Source organism: Gambusia affinis, linkage group LG22 (assembly GCF_019740435.1).
Source record: "Gambusia affinis linkage group LG22, SWU_Gaff_1.0, whole genome shotgun sequence".
Lineage (NCBI taxonomy): Eukaryota > Metazoa > Chordata > Actinopteri > Cyprinodontiformes > Poeciliidae > Gambusia > Gambusia affinis.
In genome coordinates, this window is record NC_057889.1 from 6,839,477 (window position 1) to 6,859,300 (window position 19,824).

General features: G+C 38.0%; 4 protein-coding genes across 6 annotated transcripts in view; 2 read left to right on the forward strand and 2 right to left on the reverse strand.

Annotated features, from left to right (window-relative positions):
- extl3 (exostosin-like glycosyltransferase 3) overlaps positions 1–205 on the reverse strand; it is a 36,862-nt gene extending 36,657 nt beyond the window's left edge. For both annotated transcript variants that reach the window (XR_006369642.1, XM_044106864.1), the window contains exon 1: positions 11–205. The gene's annotated coding sequence lies outside the window, so the exon portion shown is untranslated. The remainder of the gene's footprint in view (positions 1–10) is intronic.
- Positions 206–1,976: 1,771 nt separating this feature from the next.
- On the forward strand, positions 1,977–7,528 carry riox1 (ribosomal oxygenase 1). Of its 2 annotated transcripts, none has more exons than XM_044106114.1 (15): positions 1,977–2,109; positions 2,266–2,412; positions 2,500–2,639; positions 3,865–3,964; positions 4,154–4,267; positions 4,502–4,608; positions 4,692–4,799; positions 5,366–5,400; positions 5,610–5,788; positions 5,976–6,080; positions 6,627–6,768; positions 6,844–6,964; positions 7,035–7,134; positions 7,221–7,307; positions 7,392–7,528. In XM_044106114.1, exons 1-15 carry the CDS (start codon positions 2,032–2,034, stop codon positions 7,476–7,478), a joined length of 1,650 nt encoding a protein of 549 aa, XP_043962049.1. In that variant the 5' UTR covers positions 1,977–2,031; the 3' UTR covers positions 7,479–7,528. The 2 variants fall into 2 exon arrangements, with proteins under 2 accessions (XP_043962049.1, XP_043962048.1); XM_044106113.1 differs by having other exon boundaries at positions 1,979–2,109; positions 2,497–2,639.
- Positions 7,529–7,624: 96 nt separating this feature from the next.
- Positions 7,625–9,383, reverse strand: LOC122825054 (NADH dehydrogenase [ubiquinone] 1 beta subcomplex subunit 1-like). Its single transcript, XM_044106115.1, has 3 exons — positions 9,219–9,383; positions 7,915–8,059; positions 7,625–7,808 (listed from the first exon to the last, which is right to left on the reverse strand). The coding sequence occupies exons 2-3, from the start codon at positions 8,052–8,054 to the stop codon at positions 7,772–7,774; spliced, it is 177 nt and encodes a 58-aa protein (XP_043962050.1). The 5' UTR covers positions 8,055–8,059; positions 9,219–9,383; the 3' UTR covers positions 7,625–7,771.
- Positions 9,384–9,484: 101 nt separating this feature from the next.
- cpsf2 (cleavage and polyadenylation specific factor 2) lies at positions 9,485–17,628 on the forward strand. The gene is made up of 14 exons (XM_044106112.1): positions 9,485–10,093; positions 10,713–10,872; positions 10,960–11,065; positions 11,153–11,282; positions 11,375–11,490; positions 11,620–11,807; positions 12,755–13,045; positions 13,147–13,247; positions 13,523–13,726; positions 13,812–13,964; positions 14,055–14,277; positions 15,246–15,560; positions 15,809–15,943; positions 17,219–17,628. The coding sequence occupies exons 1-14, from the start codon at positions 9,945–9,947 to the stop codon at positions 17,309–17,311; spliced, it is 2,364 nt and encodes a 787-aa protein (XP_043962047.1). The 5' UTR covers positions 9,485–9,944; the 3' UTR covers positions 17,312–17,628.
- The last annotated feature ends 2,196 nt before the right edge of the window (positions 17,629–19,824 follow it).

Below are 19,824 nucleotides of genomic sequence, written 5' to 3' on the forward strand. Positions count from 1 at the left end.
GGCTACTCACCTCCAACAGAAAGTGCGTCCTGAAAATGGAGGCTAATTCCTCCCCCAAGCGGACGGAGAGATAGTGAGAAGTTTGACAGTGTTAAATCTGTGTGACTACGGTCCCCGGCCAGCCTGGCGGTATTGCTGCGTTTCCATCTCACAGCTCCATTAAAAGCTGCATTGTTGGAGCGACGGCTGCACAAACATCACTGACTGCACGCAGTGAGGCATTCTGGGAAACGAGGTAGAACAGTGCCATTAAAGGCTGCGGTAGAAAGGTGGAGAATCTGCGCCCCCTGGTGTTCGGTCTGGATTCGATGCACTTTTATGGCGCATTGTAGACAAGGAGTCTGCAATCTGCGCTTGCTGGGCTTCCATAATAACTTTAGCTAAAGTAATAAACTGTAGAATGTTTAAAATAAAAAGCTAGGCCAGTGCAGATGGTACCGTACGGAAGAAATTTTGCTAAAAAAAAACAATAACAATGACTAATATGATGATGTTGTTGAACTGACAGACTGCTGCATCCCAGGTGCATAAAGGAGTGTTTTTGTATGTCCTATCTCCTAGAAGCTGTTGAACTCTATGACCTTCATTTCTCTTAACAAACTCAAGCTCAATTACATTTTGGCTGTTATTTGCATAGTTTGGATTAATTAGATGTAATTGTTAAGAAAAGTCTATAAAATGTGTGAAATAATTTTCCCTATTTGTTATCTTAATCATTAATGCCAGATTGGATTGATATAATTAATAATTAAATTAAAAACGTAAACCAAATCTATTTTCCGTTATTCTTCACATAAGGAGAGAATAAACTGGAATTTAACTTTTACTTCCATGTGCAAAAGTTTATACTTCGTTAATTTTCCTTTCTGGTGTTTTCAAAAAAAATTGTGAAATCCTTTTTATGCAAATAAATTTTAAATTACTATTTATGTTACTGTTAACAAGGAAAAATATATAAAAAGGAAATACACTTTTACTCGCAATGAACTAACATAATTTAGTAACTGTTATCACTGAAAATGGTTAGTATGTATTTGTTATGCTGTGATAAAGATGTTTTGTGGATGTGGAAAAGGTATTTTGCGGTGACTGCTGAGGGAGTATGGAGTGTGTGGATAGCTTTTAAAGGCTATCCGATCCTTGTATGTCCCAAGCATGAGCTGTGCCCACATTCTCAGTGTAAAGTTGATCTTGCTCCCAGCCTGTGTTGGACTCTGCCTTGGCTGGCCCCTTGTAACTGATCATGTTTGTGGTGTTCATCGACAAGATCTTAAGACATGGCAAAGGGTGGGTGATTGGTTTGGTAACCTCAGGATCTCATATTTGCTGTTTGCTGATGATGTGTTCTGGTGGCTTCTTTAGGCCAGGACCTTTTGTATACACCAAAGTGGTTTTCAGTTGAGTCAGCTAAGTCTGAGGCCATGATTCTTGACTTGAAAAAGGTGGGCTGCTCCCTCTAGACTCAAGGTCAACCTTTGCCTGAGTTTAATCTTGGTGTATTTATTAGTGATGGTAGGAAGGAAAAGTAGATGGACATATGAATTGGGGCTTTATCTGCAGTAATGCGGGTACTGCTCCAGTCTGCAGTGGAGAAAGAGCTGAACCAAAAAGTAAAGCTCTCAGTTTAGAGCTCAGCCTAGATTCAGACCCTCCCCTATGTTCTTATGATATGAATCATGACCGGAAGAATCCCAGATACACGTGGCTGAAATAGACTTCCTGCATTAAGGAGTCATACTGGGAGAGCTCAAAGTGGACTTCGCTGCTCCTTGGCACCAAAAAGGAGCCAGCTGATGTGGTGGAATAACAATAAGAAAATATTTTTTAATCAATAAATAAACAAAACTAAATAAATTATACTTATGATACATTATTATTAACCTGTTGGTTCACTTTAGAATTTTAGCGTGAGCTTCAGTCCTCCTTTGAGCTTCCGACCTGTTGGTGGCAGTAATGAGTTATCTAAAGCTCAGACGTACCAATCCAGTTGTAGCAGAAACAGACTCAGTGTGGAACACATGGAGAGTAAACATGTCTGCTTTTGCTTTGTATCAAACTCTGCAGTCAGAGGTGCCCCCTCCAGCTAAGAAGCCTTGCCAGCGGGTACAGGTGTGTGTGGATAGGCTTTATTAATACCCGACGGGTATATCTATATATGTATGGCTTCGTAGCTGTAGGAACATATAACTGATATTCGTGTTTCTTCGCATCGTATGCATCGTGATTGTGTGGTATTTTAAATTAACCTCTTTTTTTTCTAATTAGGTGGAAGTAAAAAAGAAAAAGAAAAAAGTAAATGGGTCTGCAGCTGCTGTTGTCAAGCCAACTCGGTCCAAGAGGAGGAAGATCCTCAACAAACTCTTGAAGGCAGCAAATAAAGAGGAGAGTAAGAAAACTGGACCAGATAATACTGTAAGCATCTGCTCAGGGTTTGACCTTAAACCAGTGTTGTTGAGTGTGTGTGCGAACCAGATTGAGCCTTTGTGTTTGTTAAAGCAGCATCAGATGGAGGAGAGTGTAACTGCAGAGTCTTTGGATGCTTTGCTCACTGAACTGACCAGAGTTAACAACAGCAAAGAGAGAGCCAGCAAATTATTCCAGTGGCTCCTCAAACCCGTTCCTGCCAAGTACTTCTTCAGGTAAAGTGTCTGTATAATGCTACATGATTTGTAAGATGCTCTGCATTTAGTTAAACCCTCACAGCCACTACAATGTGTCACTATACAGTTGGTGCGTCCAGAATGATTTGCTGCATTAGATTTCTACCACTCCCCTATGTTCATCAGGTTTTGCATGTTGGCAAAACAGTTAAATTTAATCTAATTAGTTTTACCCACTACAGAGCTGCATTCAGGATGTCCTTACGTGTTCCTCTCATGTTACTCTTTCATAGAACCAGAACATTGAAGTGACTACTGTATAACCTGCTGGCAGATTCTTCCAGTTGACCTGGGAATCTCTGCAGCTCCATATTGATCCATCACTTGTCTGCTTTGTTTCTTGGTCTTCATGATGCTGTTTGTTTGTCAAAAAACGTTTGAGAATCTACAGAGAACAGCTGTGTTTATATTAATAATAAGTCACACATGTTTTATGCAGTTTGGTTACACCAAAGTCCATTTAGGAATATCAGACTAAATAGGGCAGAATAGAAATAGATGACGTACTTTTCAAACTTTTATTTAAATGCAGCAAGTTGGTGGTAATAGTGTTTTTGCAAGGAACTGGATTATATAAAAGTAATGTTTCTTTCTGCACATCCTGGTGAATCTTCATTGTATATAAGTCCAAGAAGGTTGAACTCTGCATTCTTTATCATGGTACACCAACATTTTCTGTTATCATTAAATAGCACATAAAGGTTGCTATTATCAGTGGATGTGGTTAAACGTATGGATTTACCTGCAGCGGGTCTGCAGGAGTGTGTGTGTGAGAAAAATGCTGTGATATGCAGTGACCTGCTGGCGCACTTGTCCCCATATTCTTTGTCAGTGCTTCCATCTGTGGAAAGCACAGTGTGTTCTGTAAAGCTTTTGCCATCGTCGGCATTTATATTTTCAGCTGTTTGTCTTACAGTTTCTCCTACTGGGATCATATCAGATGGACCAGCATTTGTTTTCCCCACAAACAATCAATGGAGCCTTGAGGGCTTCTTATGCTATTTAGTTGCAAATTTGCCAAATGTTTCTAAACGCTTACTGGGGAAAATGTGCTTGTGACAAACACCACACAAGTAACTTGGAAAATATATAATATATCTTTTTACTTGGACTTCAAAATCTCATACAATATGTATTAATTTATTTGTTTTGCCTCATTTGTTTTCTTGATGGCGATTTATTTGACTTTTTTCTATATGTGAAGGGAAACATGGGAAAAGAAGCCTGTCTACGTTCAGCGCAAGAATCCAGCTTACTACATGGGATTGTTTTCAACAGCTGAGTTTGACCGTATATTGAGAAAGGTAATTTTCTGAAACGAGGCACAAATACATCACCACTGATCACCTTTAACTGGTGATCAGTGAGTCAAAAACTGAAATATCCGTTTTTCTCAGTTTATAAATCATGCAAAAACTTAAATCTACCCCACTTTTTTTCTGTCTGCATCAACAAACAGTGCGCTTTATGAGTTTGTGTATTAATTCTTAAAGGAAAATGTCCAGTATGGAGTGAATCTGGATATCACTAGCTACGTTAATGGCAAGAGGGAAACGCACAACCCACCAGGGAGAGCTCTGCCGTTCACTGTATGGGATTTTTATGAGGTAAGAATGGAACAGTTCAGGCTTTATGCTTGTTTATGCACAGAGTCCAAGTATTCCTAATAACTTTTAGGTGTCATTTTGTAGCTGCAATTTGTCTAAGGAATGCATTAAGAAAGGATCATGTTTTATAAGATAACAACCATAAAGAAGTTAGAGATACAAATTTACATTTTATTGAAGTTATTGTACTAAATATTTAAATGACTTGATATTTTCTCCTCTGTTTTCCTGTAGAGTGGCTGCTCTGTGCGCCTCCTGAATCCTCAAGCTTTCTCCTCCACGGTGTGGAATGTGCTTTCCATCCTCCAGGAGAAATTTGGTAGCATGGCAGGAGCCAATGTGTAAGTTCAAGGGAAAAAAACCTTGCTTGCTTCAAACTTCTTTTTGTTTGTTTCAGTTTTAAATGCATTTTTCCTTCGACCAGATATCTGACGCCTCCGGGAACTCAGGGTTTTGCTCCACATTATGACGACATTGAAGCTTTCGTGCTTCAGCTGGAAGGGAAGAAACACTGGCGAGTGTACAATCCGAGGTAAAATTTATGAAGCTCCTCAAAACTCCTCAAAAAGCTTCAAATTTATCTAATCTTCTATAACAATAAAAAAATATTTTTTAGAATTTAATGGTTTCTATTTTTTCTTAAAAAATAATCTTGCTCCCCTGTCCTTGCTGAAAAAAATAATCCCTACAGCATAATACTGCCACCAGCATGTTTTATGGTGGAAAAAAGTTACATTTTCTCCTGATCTGATCCAAGCATCTTCTTCTATATATCTGCATCAATAAAGGGGGTTAAATATAAAGGCATGCCACACTTTTCGGATTTTTTTTCAACTTCATAATTGTACTCTTTTTTTTGACGCAAGAAATTCTTGAATAATATGCATTCTTTTGAAATATCTTGATCAGTTTTTATTATACTTATATAAAGTGAAAGTAATTTGAGGCAAGAATGTTAAAATTTAGTTAACAACATTTTGGATTGTTAACTTCTGGTAGATATGTATCAATTATATAAATAATATTTTGGGGTAATTACATTGGGAGAAATAACTTTTTGTTTCGTTTTTTTTTTTTTGTTTTTTTTTACATCTTTAGGTCCGAAGATGAAGTCTTGCCTGTGCTCTCTAGCCGTAAGTACCGAAAAGGTCTTTACAATGACATAATTTACCTCATCTGAAATGAAAATAGGGCATTTTATTCCTTTTCCAAAGATGGTTTTACAGTAAAAACAAGCTAATTTTATGACAATAGAGGAAGTGAATCAACTCTTTTGACATGCAGCACATTTGGTATTGTGGCTGATGAGAATGCATCGGACATTTTGCGTTTTCCTTCCTAGCAAATTTTGACCAGGCAGAGATTGGGAAGCCCATCCTAGATGTGGTGCTGGAAGCCGGGGATCTCCTCTTCTTCCCTCGAGGATTCATCCATCAGGGCAACTGTTTACCAGATGCACACTCTCTGCACATCACCATCTCCTCATACCAGAAAAACAGCTGGGGCGACCTGCTGCAGAAGGTAAATGCACCTTTGGTCCCGCAGTCAACATAGCTGGCAGGAAGTTGCATTATTGCGTTGCAAAATTGGAAATATAGAACAAGTTGATGTAGACTCCTTACTGCTTCGTGTGTAATACATTTTAAAATTAAAATAAAAGTGGTTGAGCTGTTTTATTTGATTTAATATTTTGTGATTTCATGCTTAGGTCATTCCTGCTGCATTAGAAGTGGCGATGGAGGAAGATGTGGAGTTTAGACGGGGTTTACCTTTGAACTACCTGACCTACATGGGAGTGCAAAATTCAGATAAGGTCATTATTGCTATATTAACTCATTCTGGACTTCCTTGAAACATAATTAAGAATTTTTTAAAACATAAATTGGATGAGTAGTTGAGAAATTTGGGAATTTTATGTAATCTGTATAGACTCAAATGTAAAATGTACACCCCCGCCAATTTTTATTATTTTTTTTATTTTAAATTTACCTCAGCAAGCTGCACCTTAACTACTCTTTTTGTACCAATCAGTGCGATTCAAGAATAACACTCACTGTTCTGATTGGAAATTGTAAAGTTTACTGTAATTGGTTGGTGGATTTAAAAAAAGTTTTTGCTAATGTTAGTCTGTTTAATAATATCTAAGCCTTTCTTTAGCTCCACTCTAAATTCAGACTTGTGGACCAAAGTTTTGTTTTTAAAAATAATTCCAAATGTGTGCTATAATCATGCCAACTTGTAAAAAGAATGGTTCAAACAAGCTCAAAAGGCCTGAATTAATGACATTTATGCTCATATGTTAATTAGCAACTTTTCACCAAAACTGCAACTTCTAGTGAGTGAAATTGTTCTTGTGCAGGAGGATCCACGGAGGGCAAGTTTCTTGTCTCGGGTTGAGGAATTGATAAAGAAACTCCCGAATTTTGCCCCGGTGGACGCTGCTGTCGACCAGAAAGCCAAAGAATTCTTCCACGACTGCCTGCCTCCTGTGCTCACTCCAGGTTTGTGCTGTAACATATGAGATTATGCATGAATGGGCAGTTTGAGGTTCCAATAATTGATCTCATCGCTCTCAGATGAACTGGCCACCAGCGTGCAAGGAGCACCCGCTAGGTGGGAAAATGGCGAAGTTAAGAATGTTGGTGTTCACATCACCACCCAGACCAAGATCAAGCTGCTTCGTGCAGGGTGTGCCAGGTACAACAGCAAAACTTTTTTTTATTTATTTAGCAAAAATACATCTTACCGATTCTTCTTTTTGTGCCAGACTATACGGTGATGGAGATGCCGTGCACCTTTGTTACACCATAAATAACTCCAGAGTTTACCATAAAGAGGAGCCTAAGAGCTTTGAAATACAAACAGAGGTATGTTTGTCTTGTGTGTTTTAATTCTTATGCTAAACATTGTTCCGATTACATCTACGTTATTTTATTTTTTTTACTTTTTTTAGCACACAGATGCTGTTGAGTTTCTGATCCATTCATATCCAAACTTTGTGACAGTGGGAACTTTGCCTTGTGATTCTGTTCAGGATAAGGTGGGATTCTATGTTATTTGCAGCAATATTTACTGACAATGAATATATGAGTTATGTATTAATTGTTTTGTTTTTTTTCCCTAGATTGCTTTGGCTGAACTTCTTTTTGAGAAGGGAATCATCCACACTTCTGAACCTCTTCAGGCCCCACCAGCTGTTCAGTCAGAATGACCACATTGTAAAATGTAATGTTTGTTTAAAATAAGATCTGTACCATAATGCTCTCAAAGAATCTTTTTTTTTTTAATCTGTTAATTTCATGAATGTGCCTTTTCTAGATTTTTTGATGCATAAGAAACACACTAGCAAATAAAAAGTTCTTGAGAACAGACATTTTTATTTATTTTAGTTGATACAACTCAAAATAAGATGTACATCAGTCTTCTTCAACATTACAACTTGAGGGCCACTCATCATTATTCATTCACACTTAAACCGATGGAACTTTACAAGCAGTGAAGCGTCTACTTCCAGGTCACCTCCTCACCAGGTTTCAACTCTCTGCAGGGGACAAAAGGTTCAACGTTCATAAAAGTGCATCAAAATACTTGAAATACAGTCTGTATTTTCAAAATTGACTTGAGGCAAAAGTAATTATAGTTCTTACCTCTTGTACAGTGCACTCTTGTTTCTGAATGCTGTCAGCTTCTGGTCCTGTTGTTTGTCAAGGTACCATCCAAACACAAAGCCCATGGGAACCAATATGTGTGCCCAATTCACACTGGTTGGTAATGCAAATTTGACCATGGTTCCTACAACCAAAGCATGGAAAAAGATGAGGGACTGATCTGAGATGTTGGTATATAAAAGTAATGGGTTTTTTTTGTTATTTAAATGAACACTATTTTATTCACATCAAATCACAAAAATGGTATCCTAAGGTATTTTTATTCTTTTTAATCACAGGACTGTGACACTGAAACAATTTTAATGTAAGCCAGCAGAAACTGTATTCCAAATCTTTCAAATTTAGCTCTGTCAGTAACGAAATGTCTACGGAAGCCAGCAAATTGTCTTCGCTGCATCCTGAGTAAGCAACAAGGTGACAGTGGAGTGAAATATTTCCCTTTTAAGAATGATGCAATAATTACAGATGAGAAAAAACAATGCTACATTTTTTGCAGAGTTTTTGTTCTTTTGGTTTATTAAACCTACATTTTACTTCCATTATCCCTACAATACTTGTCTGTTATACACATGTGAATGCACCAATGGTTTTAATTTTAGTTGGAACTAAATTATTCAACTTAAGATGCTGTAAATGTAAAACACAAATCGTTTCAAATATTTTAAATGTGAAAGGGAAATTTCGAAACAGTATTCTCAATGTTTCCCCATTAAAACAACCTGAGGTCAAAGGCTATTCTACAAATGCTTTTCTAAACCCCTACATGCAATGCACAAAAATCCGTAAAAATATTCAATTTCACAGAGTTGATGAAGTTTTAGTCCTGAAAACAAACTAGAATTAATTTAGGTCTAATTTCGAATACTACTAAGTAAATGAGGAGCCTCTACTGATCTTTAAGTAGCTTATTTAATCAACATTTATTAGAACACGGGTTTAAGAGGAATCATGTTAAGTTTGTTTACGTGTTTTGACATTGACAAGCAAACTTGGATGTATCTATTAAACTCAATCACAAAATCCATAAAAAAATAAAGAGCTGCATATCATTTTATTTGGTTATTTGGCCATCAACGAAATCCTGCAAAAATGACGCGCAGCTATATTTATTACAAATTCACCCACTGCTAACATGGCAGCTAACTAGCATTAGCAACTAACGCCATGTCAGAAGGATTATTTTGTTTTTTTGCATGAATATCTATTTCAGTGAGATAAATACGTAAGACCAATTGAAGGCACACAATAAGGAAGAAAATGAACGGAAAGCTTTAAAATAATACCTTATGTTAACACCAAACAGTAGCCTTCAGTAGTCTTCCTTCTCTAAGCGAAGGACATTGGACTGTACCAAGTATGGATCAACGACGTGTTTATGATAATACAGTTACCAGGATTCTAATCGAAACTTATTTACAATAAGATACAAGTTAATCTTATGTTTTCTATACTATTTTTTTCTATAGAATTCACTCAATATAGTCCGGCAACGTCCTATTTACTTTTTTCACACAGATTTATTATAACTTTCTTTGGAACGTTTCTTTACCCTTTCACCTATGACGTAGCAGCCAAAATGGCCGCTCCAAACCCGCTAACAGAAAAGTCTTGATTTTGAAGTAATAATAAATAATAACTTTAAGGTTACTTTCTTATATTCAAAAGAAGGATATATTTATTTGATGTTATATTCGGTCGCTTTTTTGGTGTTTTCAGCTTTCTTTTCGTTATCTATCTAGCATGTAGCTAGCATGCTAAAAAGCCGTTGCCCGGTAAACGGCTAACAATAGTTGTCAAAGTCAAACTAGATTCATGTTTGATCTTTTTAGATATATTTACGTTTATTCTCGTGTAGTTCACGTTGTATTCCATTTTGTGAAATTTTGCTTTGAAAAACATTTTTGTTTGCCTTTGAATGATTATAGTCAGCGTTTGTTACAGAGACTCAACATTTAAAGCTGGTTTGATGAAGAGGGGTTTGTGCTTTTGTTGAGAAAAGTAAAGGAAAAATGACTTCCATTATCAAGCTGACAGCCGTGTCAGGGGTCCAGGAGGAATCGGCTCTTTGCTACCTGCTGCAGGTGGATGAATTTCGCTTCCTCCTGGACTGTGGATGGGACGAGAACTTCTCAATGGACATTATTGATGCCATGAAGCGGTGAGTATGATTACAGATGTCAAAGTTTCATTTATCTACTGCATTTCGGCTTTAACACAACACAGAAAGGTGTTGCATTCTTTTATTTTCAGTGGGTTAGATAATTGTTCTCGTACATGTTCTGTTTGATATAAAAATTAAATCAGGAAGGTGCACCTGATCCAAAGGCTGTTGCCAAAGTTCTGACCGATACCTGAAAATGGGTCAAATTACACCAGTCCTTGAATCACTGCTCATAAAAGGACAGGATTCAAAATCTTGTGTTCCTCAAAAAAAAAAATAAATCACCCTAAAAATGTTTTTTTTTTTCCTTCTTATAAATTGTGCTTGTGGGCCACAAAAAATGTTTGAGATATTCATTGAGTTTACAGTCATTGTGCTTTTCAAATTTATTGACTGTGCATCAAGTGAAAATATGGTTTTCTACATTGCTGAAATATGCTTTTTAAAAAAAAAAAAAAAAAAAATGTAATCAAATCAGTAGTTACATTTCAATAAAATCTTACTGACTGCTAAGTTATGAAAAATTCAGAATAACTTTCAGGAGCTAAATCTAAATTGTTTGTAGAAGCTTCTAACTTAATTTTTTTTTATCTCTGTATTGCATTTCTGCTGTCAGATATGTTCACCAGGTTGATGCAGTCCTGTTGTCGCACCCTGACCCCATTCACTTGGGAGCCCTGCCCTATGCTGTGGGAAAACTGGGTCTGAACTGCACCATCTATGCCACCATTCCTGTCTACAAAATGGGTCAGATGTTCATGTATGACCTATATCAGGTACAGTACTGCAAGTTAAGGTTAAAGGTAAATAAATGCCTTGCAAGAATAGAACTGATTCCTTGAATGTTCTTTTCCTGTTCTTAGTCAAGAAGCAACAGCGAAGATTTCACGCTCTTCACTCTGGATGACGTAGACAGTGCTTTTGATAAAATCCAGCAGCTGAAATACTCACAGATTGTCAATCTGAAAGGTGAGATGAAAATCAAGTGACTCCATTTTCTATAACCTTACATTAAAGGAGGATTTAAAAAAAAAAGTTATTTCCATTGTGTTACAGGAAAGGGGCATGGTCTGTCGATCACTCCTCTCCCAGCTGGACACATGATCGGAGGCACCATTTGGAAAATTGTCAAGGACGGGGAGGAGGAAATAGTTTATGCAGTGGACTTCAATCATAAGAGAGAAATGTAAACAGACACATAAACATACTTGTGTCAGCAAGATCTTAGGCCGTATATCAGTTGCTAATTTGCGCACTCTTCTTCTCTGTCTGTTCCAGCCACCTTAACGGCTGCACACTGGAGAGCATTAGTCGACCGTCTTTACTCATTACAGATTCCTTCAATGCTGCTTATGTACAGCCACGCCGCAAACAAAGAGACGAGCAGCTGCTTAGTGAGTAATACACACAGAAGTCTTTACAGTAAAAAAGCATCTTCATTTCATTAAACATGAGACTATACAGAAAACTGTCTGTGCCTTTACTAATGGCTGTATCATCATCCTCCTTTAATACCCACAAAGCGAACGTAATGGAGACCCTGCGTGGTAATGGTAATGTCCTTATTGCCGTGGATACGGCCGGTCGTGTGTTGGAGCTAGCGCAGCTCCTCGACCAGATTTGGAGGACGAAGGATGCCGGGCTTGGAGTTTACCCACTAGCACTGCTCAACAACGTCAGCTACAACGTGGTGGAGTTCTCCAAATCCCAGGTACCAATCAGTATCACACTTTCATACAATTTAATTTAGATTTTAATGAAGTCCCAAAGTCATTAAGTACTTCAATTGTAGCACAGATATGAGCATGAATGTTGTTGTGATCAGTTTTCTTCCTTAGCTCAACAAGTAGTTTATAACAAATAATGATTTAAGAAATATGACAAAACATGGCTGTAAAATGAAAACTGAAGCAAAATAGCTAAACAGCCAAAAGTAAAATATCCCCAATAAAATGGTGCACACAGATGTTAAATAAAGCTATTCAGTTAAAAATATGAATGCAGAATAATAAATTGTGTCTCTTAAGATCTCAGAAAAATTCTAAATTGAAAAGATGTGTCTTCAGTTTGCTTTTAAGAACTTTCTCTGGAAAGATGTTCCAGAGCCTCGCCATATGCTTTACTTATGACTATTGGAATATTTAATCAACAGCTACACAGAGATCTGAGTATTTCTGGAAGCTGTGTCTAGTATTTTTTGTAGTATAAGTGAGATCTTCTAAGACCATTAAGAGCTTTGCAAACAAGAAAAATGGCTTCAAATTATTTGCTGAGTTTAACAGGTAACCATAGCAAAGAGTCTAGCAGCTGAACTTTTAAGTATTGCAACTTTGTAATTGTTTTTTGAAGACAAAAGAGCAGAGCAGGAATCCAATCTGCGAGTAACAAAAGCATGGATTAATGACTCTGTTGTCTGTATTGGTTTGAGAGAAAATTGGCCTTCCTCTGGAAATGTTTTCCTAATAATAAAATCCAGTTCTGGGTAATGATTTAGTGCGTCTTGAAACTGAGGTTTGAATCTTGTTGTTTGCTGGAGTGTTTTAGGGTCTTTCCATCATCTCTATTATAAGATTTGTTTTTTCTAGTTTTTTCACACTTGCGTTGTATTTTGTTTGTTTGTTTGTTTGTTTTGTGTGAAAATCAAACCCCTCTCTGTAGGTGGAGTGGATGAGTGACAAACTCATGAGGTGTTTTGAGGACAAAAGGAACAATCCGTTCCAGTTCCGACACTTGAACCTTTGCCACAGTCTGGCAGACCTGGCCAGGGTACCCAACCCAAAGGTGGTGCTTTGCAGCCAACCGGACCTTGAGTCTGGCTTCTCTAGGGAGCTTTTCACCCAGTGGTGCCAAAATGCTAAAAATTCCATCATCCTTACCTACCGCACCACGCCCGGCACCCTGGCCCGCTATCTCATTGACAATCCTGGAGAAAAGATGCTGGATTTGGAGGTGAGAGAGGTTTTCATGCAGAATTTTCCCTGAAAAATGCTGCCATTTATGTCTATGCTTCAGCATCCCATATTCATAATTAACTCTTCTCTTCACATCAGGTCAGAAAACGAGTAAAACTGGAAGGGAAGGAGCTGGACGAGTATCTTGAAAAGGAGAAAATAAAGAAAGAAGCAGCTAAAAAACTAGAGCAAGCCAAAGAGTGAGTTTGAATAATCTCTGAATCTTTAAAGTACGGTTACGCGTTGTTTTTTTTTATTTAACATGGAATATAATTATTAAGTAAAATATTTGTGAAAGGTAATTATGTATTGGAAGAGGGGCTAGCAAAGTCCCATAATGTATACTTTTTGATCTAGTTAAATTACTAGAAACTCAAATATTTACCCCTGATTACAAATAAAAATATGTCGATTGACGTACAAGTTATTAGAAAGAACTTTAGATGGAATTAAGATTTTTTAATGACTTTTTTAGGGTGGATGTGGATTCGAGCGATGAGAGCGATATGGAAGACGATCTGGATCAACCGGCTGCGGTGAAAACCAAACATCATGACCTGATGATGAAGGGCGAGGGGAGCCGCAAAGGAAGCTTCTTCAAACAGGCCAAAAAGTCATATCCCATGTTCCCAGTGCATGAGGAGAGAATCAAATGGGACGAGTATGGAGAAATCATCAGGTACAGAAGTCTGAATACAAATCGAAGAATGTAGAGATTCATTTTTTTTCAATCACCACATAACCCATTGGTTTTTTTTTTAAAGGATTGAAGATTTTTTGGTTCCTGAACTACAAGCCACAGAAGAGGAGAAGAACAAACTGGAATCTGGGCTGACAAATGGTGACGAACCCATGGACCAGGATTTGTCTGTCGTTCCTACAAAATGTGTCTCAAGTGTTGAGAATTTTGAAATAAGGTGAGTTATCGCTCACAAAGTGAACCACACCAGTATAATCTCCATATCTATAAAACTCTTACAATGACCCTGTGTTCTTCTATGTTATAGAGCGAGGGTGACATATATAGACTACGAAGGTCGCTCTGATGGCGACTCCATAAAGAAGATCATAAATCAGATGAAGCCCAGACAGCTTGTGATTGTTCACGGGCCACCAGAAGCAAGTCTGGACCTGGCTGAGTCCTGCAAAGCTTTCAGCAAAGACATCAAAGTTTACACACCCAAACTGCAGGAGACTATAGACGCCACCAGTGAGACACACATCTACCAGGTCAGTCTCAGGAAAATCAGCTTTTAAAGATGCCCATTGGAGAACCTTTACTGTGTTTTGTTGATAGGTTTGAGGGTTCTTTGAATCACTATAATTCATTTCAGAGAGCTGGGTTGATTAGTTTGTCTGGTGAGCTCAATTAAAGAAAATCTACTTAAGAAGGATGTTCCACATTATTAAGCAGGCCACAGGTTTCAAGCAATATGGGAAAGAGAAAGAATCTCTGCTGACGAAAATCATCAGATAGTGTAGTGCCGTGTGACAAGGTATGAAAATATTAGATATTTAATGAAAACTGAAGCGTCATCATACTGTGAAGAGGTTTGTGGCTGATTCAGAACAAAGATGGGTTTGTACAGATAAAGGCTTAATGAGAAAAGTCAACAAGGAGGTGGTAGAGTCATTTTTTGGGCTGAAATCATGAAGAGAAAATCATTGGTCGACCCCTTCAGAGTCCCTGAAGGTGTGAAAAGGACCTCAGCAAAGTATATGGACTTTCTGACTGATCACTTTCTTTCATGGTTCAAAAAGAAGAGCCGTACCTTCTGTAGCAAAATCATATTTATGCATTGCAATACGCCATCTCCTGCTGCAAGGAATACCACTGTGCCATTGGCTGCTATGGGCATAAAAGGGGAGAGACTCATGGTGTGGTCACCATCCTCCTCTGACCTCAAGCCTACTGAGAACTTTGAAGTTAGATAGCTTCTTGTAAGTCATTGCCAGGTGGCTGGATGATGTATGTCGTCGCTACTGACTCATTTCTGTTGCCAACCTCTATGATGCTACATGCATTCTGTGCAAAGGATCTTGTGATTATTACCATTTAAAATGTGCAGTTTTCTTTTGTATACTTCTGTCATGACACAACTCTTACATTTTATTCATAATGGTCTTAAAAGTCCTAAATTTAAGTTGGTGAAACCTGCAGAAACCCTGTAACTCTCTCCCTTTATTTGCACTTAAAGGTGCGGCTGAAAGACTCCCTGGTGAGCTCTTTGCAGTTCTGCAAGGCCAAAGACACAGAGCTGGCCTGGATCGACGGTGTGCTGGACATGCGCGTCGCCAAGGTGGACACCGGCGTGATGCTGGAGGAGGGTGTGAAAGAGGAGGCGGAGGACAGTGAGGTTCCCATGGACACCGCCCCCGAGCTTGGCATCGACCACAACGCCACGGCCGTGGCGGCGCAGCGTGCCATGAAGAACTTGTTTGGAGAGGATGAGAAGGAGATGTCGGAGGAGAGCGACGTCATTCCCACTCTGGAGCCGCTGCCTCCCACCGAGGTGGGCAGCTGTGGTTTTTCTGTTAGGAAAGCCATCGAGTACACAGCACTGAGTACTTTCTATAAATTCAACATTAACATTTGCATTTGCATTTATTAAGTCTAAATATTTCTTTTCGACCAAATAAAGGTTAGTTGACTTGCTGAGATCCCCAAGAAGATATTTTCTTGTGATTTTAAATGTATATGTTCAGAATGGTCTACTAAAAGTTCTGTTTAACTGAGTCAAATATTTCCTCCTCTCCTCAGATTTCAGGCCATCAGTCTGTGTTCATCAACGAGCCTCGGCTGTCTGACTTCAAGCAGGTCTTACTGAGAGAGGGCATCCAGGCTGAATTTGTGGGTGGAGTTCTGGTGTGCAACAATGTGGTGGCCGTCCGCAGGGTGAGCGTCCAATCCCTCTATCCATATCCACTTTCTGAGCATGCGGTCAGTCAGAGTACAGAAGACATTCAGCAATACAGATTATTCAGTTGTCATTTGACGCAGCCTGTCGAGCTTTTCCTCTTGATCATCACTGTTCATTTTATGAAGAATTGTTGTAATTCTTGGATGGGTATATTAAAACAAAGTGGAAGAGAGAAACATATTTGGATTTCCAGGAATCAATTTCTGTATCCCTGCATCCGGCTATCAACTTATGTGTCATCAATTTATTTTGTCCATCAACGTTTTTATCCGTTGTTCTTTTTTCATGCGTTCTCCCCTTAAGATATGGAAGTTTACATACAGTGAAAAAATAAAACCTTTTTTTTTTCTTCACTGTCTGAAGTTTAATCGGAACAAATTTCCTGTTTTAGATCAGTTAAAGTTACCAAAATTATATCTATTTTCTAAATGCCACAATAATGAGAACAAAATGTCGGATATTTCTTTTTCAGTGTCTTCTTGTCTGGCCATTATTTCATTTTCCATCCATTATTATTTAATCTGATTTTTCAACATTTCACCTATTAAATCCTTCTATAATCCATCTTTCCTTCCTGCTTAATTGTTCTTTTAGCAGATTCCATATTCAAACTTTGAATATCTCCTCATTTTATTCTGGAATTTTGTATTTCAACTTTCGGAACTGGCTCAAAAATTTCAATCTGAAAATTAAAGGAATTTAAATATGAAAATTACGTTGGAAGCCTTTTTGTAAGACTTCAAGTTGACACCAGACTGAAAGCTGTGTCTTTCAGTGTCATTATAACTATACAGTTATAATGATTTATCTTAAGAGACAGAGGAGCAAACAGAGATTACCTAAGTAGAATATAAAATCCCCAGTGGAACATGAAAATATCTCACCTTAGGTGAAAAACACAAAAGCACATCAATCAGGATTTAACCAAAGTACAAGCTGAAGCCAGGATGCCAACAACAAACTGCATAATTGACAAGAACTTGAAATAGATGCAACACAGAAAATGAAATCAAAGAGCGCTGTGACTAGGAACGAAGACGGTTCGGATGCTATTTAAATGGGAAATCTTGATCTGAATTCATGAGACACAAAAAACCCCCGTCTGCACAAAAGAATAGGGAACAAAGATGTAAAGATGTTTTTCTCTGCAGCAATCTGCTGCACAAGGTTTGTTTATCTCTGCTGAGAGATGCAACCTCGTTGCTTTAGGGCTGAGGTGACCTGTGAACATTTCTGTTCTTTTTGCTCAGACGGAGCCTGGACGCATCGGCCTAGAAGGCTGCCTGTGTGATGACTACTATAAGATCCGGGAGCTGCTGTATCAGCAGTACGCTGTTGTGTAGCAGCAGAAGAAGAAGAAGAAGACCCCATGGATGCGGAGAACACCATCTTTGTACACAGACTTTAGAAGGACATTAATACAGTCTATGCCCTGTGGATTGTTCCATCGTCACTGCGAAATCTCTTGTATATTTCCCCTTTTATACATTAGTTCCAGACATTTTTTTTATTGTTTACCTTTATAAAGTGAAAGGCAGATTGTGTACCTTTGTGGACTTCTTCATATGAACACTTGTGAAATTGTCACATTTCTATGAATCCACCCTCTGGGAAGCTATTTTCCACTTACTGTCAGTAAATTGTTTGTCATGCAAACGGATTATCGTGTGTTTGTCTCTATTATACGTGTTCAGCCAATCTTACTGTGGTAATTTGACAATATTGTCACTAATATACACTTTGAACAGTACTGTCCCTCTTTATATTGTAAAGATTGTAAAGTCATTACTACAGCAGCTTAAAATCACAGAAATTTTGTGAAGAAAGAAAAAAAAAATCCTTAAAAAAAAGTTTTATAAAGTAACCATTGCAGCAAATATTGATACTTCTAATGAGCCTATAAACAGTAAATGTAATGCTTTTCTTAGTTTAATTTAAGTTTATGAGTATCTAGGATATTGTTTCTAGTATTTCATAACCCATTTTCCAGAAGTATACATATAATAAGACTTAGATGGATTCCTTTTAGAAAATAGCTAAAGAAAATGTTGAGGGCGTAGAAAGAAATCTCTTAGTGTCAACAAGTTCACCCTATCATTAGATGATATCTGCATACCATTCAAATGCTTGGGAGTCAGTAAAAAGCCTTCACTGTCCCACCATCATAAATGTAAAGATGTGAAGTTTGTGGAACTTTAACTAAATCCTGTGCTTCCATCTAATAAAACCTAAAATATTAGTATATGCCAGAAAATGGAAATTTGGTTGCATTTGATCTTCCAACAGGATAAAAAAAATAAAGCTAAATTAACAGAAAAAAGGGTTCATCAAACATAAGATCAAGCTTCATTTATAGCCATTTCAGTCCACAGATGTACAAAAAGAGAAAAAAATGCTAGAGTGATCCGAAGAGAGCATAGAAGAGGATTCAGGACTCTGGGGAGATTATGCAAAGAGGAAAGAGCAAAGATCTCTGTCTGCTAAAACCACGTGAAGCTAGATGAAGTACAAGGGTTACTCTTGGTCGAAGATGATTTCTTAAGCTTAAGAGACAGCTGTTTACATAGCTTATATTAAAGGTTCTGTACTAGTGTGGTTGAGATCTCATCTTTCCAGTAGAACTTTTCTTGCACATTTTGTTGAACGTCTCTCTTCGTCTGAAGCTCTCTCTTGTTGAGTCCCTCAAGGTTCTATTCTTGTGTACTTACTGTTCTTACTCTGTATGATCATTCTGGGCAGTGTTTTAAGAACTACACAATATGAAAATGTTTAAATTCACTTTTTCTTGACCCATTATTTTTTGTCATGTTGAAATCAAATCCTTGACAAAAGAGCAATAATCATCTTTGATCCTAATTAGTGCTCACGAAAGCGCTCAATCCAAAGCAGTTTAGTAAGATTTTATTATTGAACCCTATTATTTAAGCTAACCTTGGCAAAATGCTTTGATTCTCCACATGCTGACTTCATTTTAATTCACATGCTGACTTCATTTTAATTCACCTTAGCCTAGTTGCTGAGCATCAGGGTCCAAACCGACTGGCACAGTTTGGCAGGCTTCTTCAGAAATTCTCTAGAATTTTTTTACTGCGCACATTTTAAAATATGTTCTTGCATCTTTCTGATTGACTTGTATTATTAATGTGTACGAGGTTTTTCTTTGGAGACTTTATGCACAGGATGTACTCTGTTGTTTAAAAATGTGCAATAAACAGAAACTTGATCTGACTTGATTCAAGCTTCACGTCCTACCAGGTGAACTAGTTACTGCAGCAACAGCAGATGGAGACATTTTTCAACATCTAACCAGCTTCTGAATACCCCTATCAAATGCAGCCAGGCCATCTGTAGCACAGTGATGGGATGCCATTGTCACTAAAATCATAACCAGGATTGGATTTAATTGAGCTTGCTTTAGAGAGCCAGGATTAACATGTAATTCATGAAATGCTTTAGCAAAGGAAAAACGAAAATATTGACTTGAATTCCCTGACTGTTGATGAAACGCCTCAGCGGTTCGTGTCTTATCTTCTAGAATGCACCTCGTCTGAGCCGCTGTGAGGTGTAACAGCTGTATATTAGAAAGTTGATTTGCTGAGGATGGAGGTTGGCTGGCGTGATGTGTCCTCTGCAGCAGCAGCAGCGGTGGTGGTACAGTGACTCGGCTGATTACCTTCGCAGCCTACTGTGAATCCCTGGAGTAGATCCTTACCGCGGGCAGCTGTGGAATACCTCTTTCATGGATACACCAAAACAAACCTCTTTCCTTCCCCCTCACCTCAGCCTCTCACATCATCACACACGCTTGGAACAGGATATGATTACATATGAAGTAATCACAGGGATGGGGAGGGAG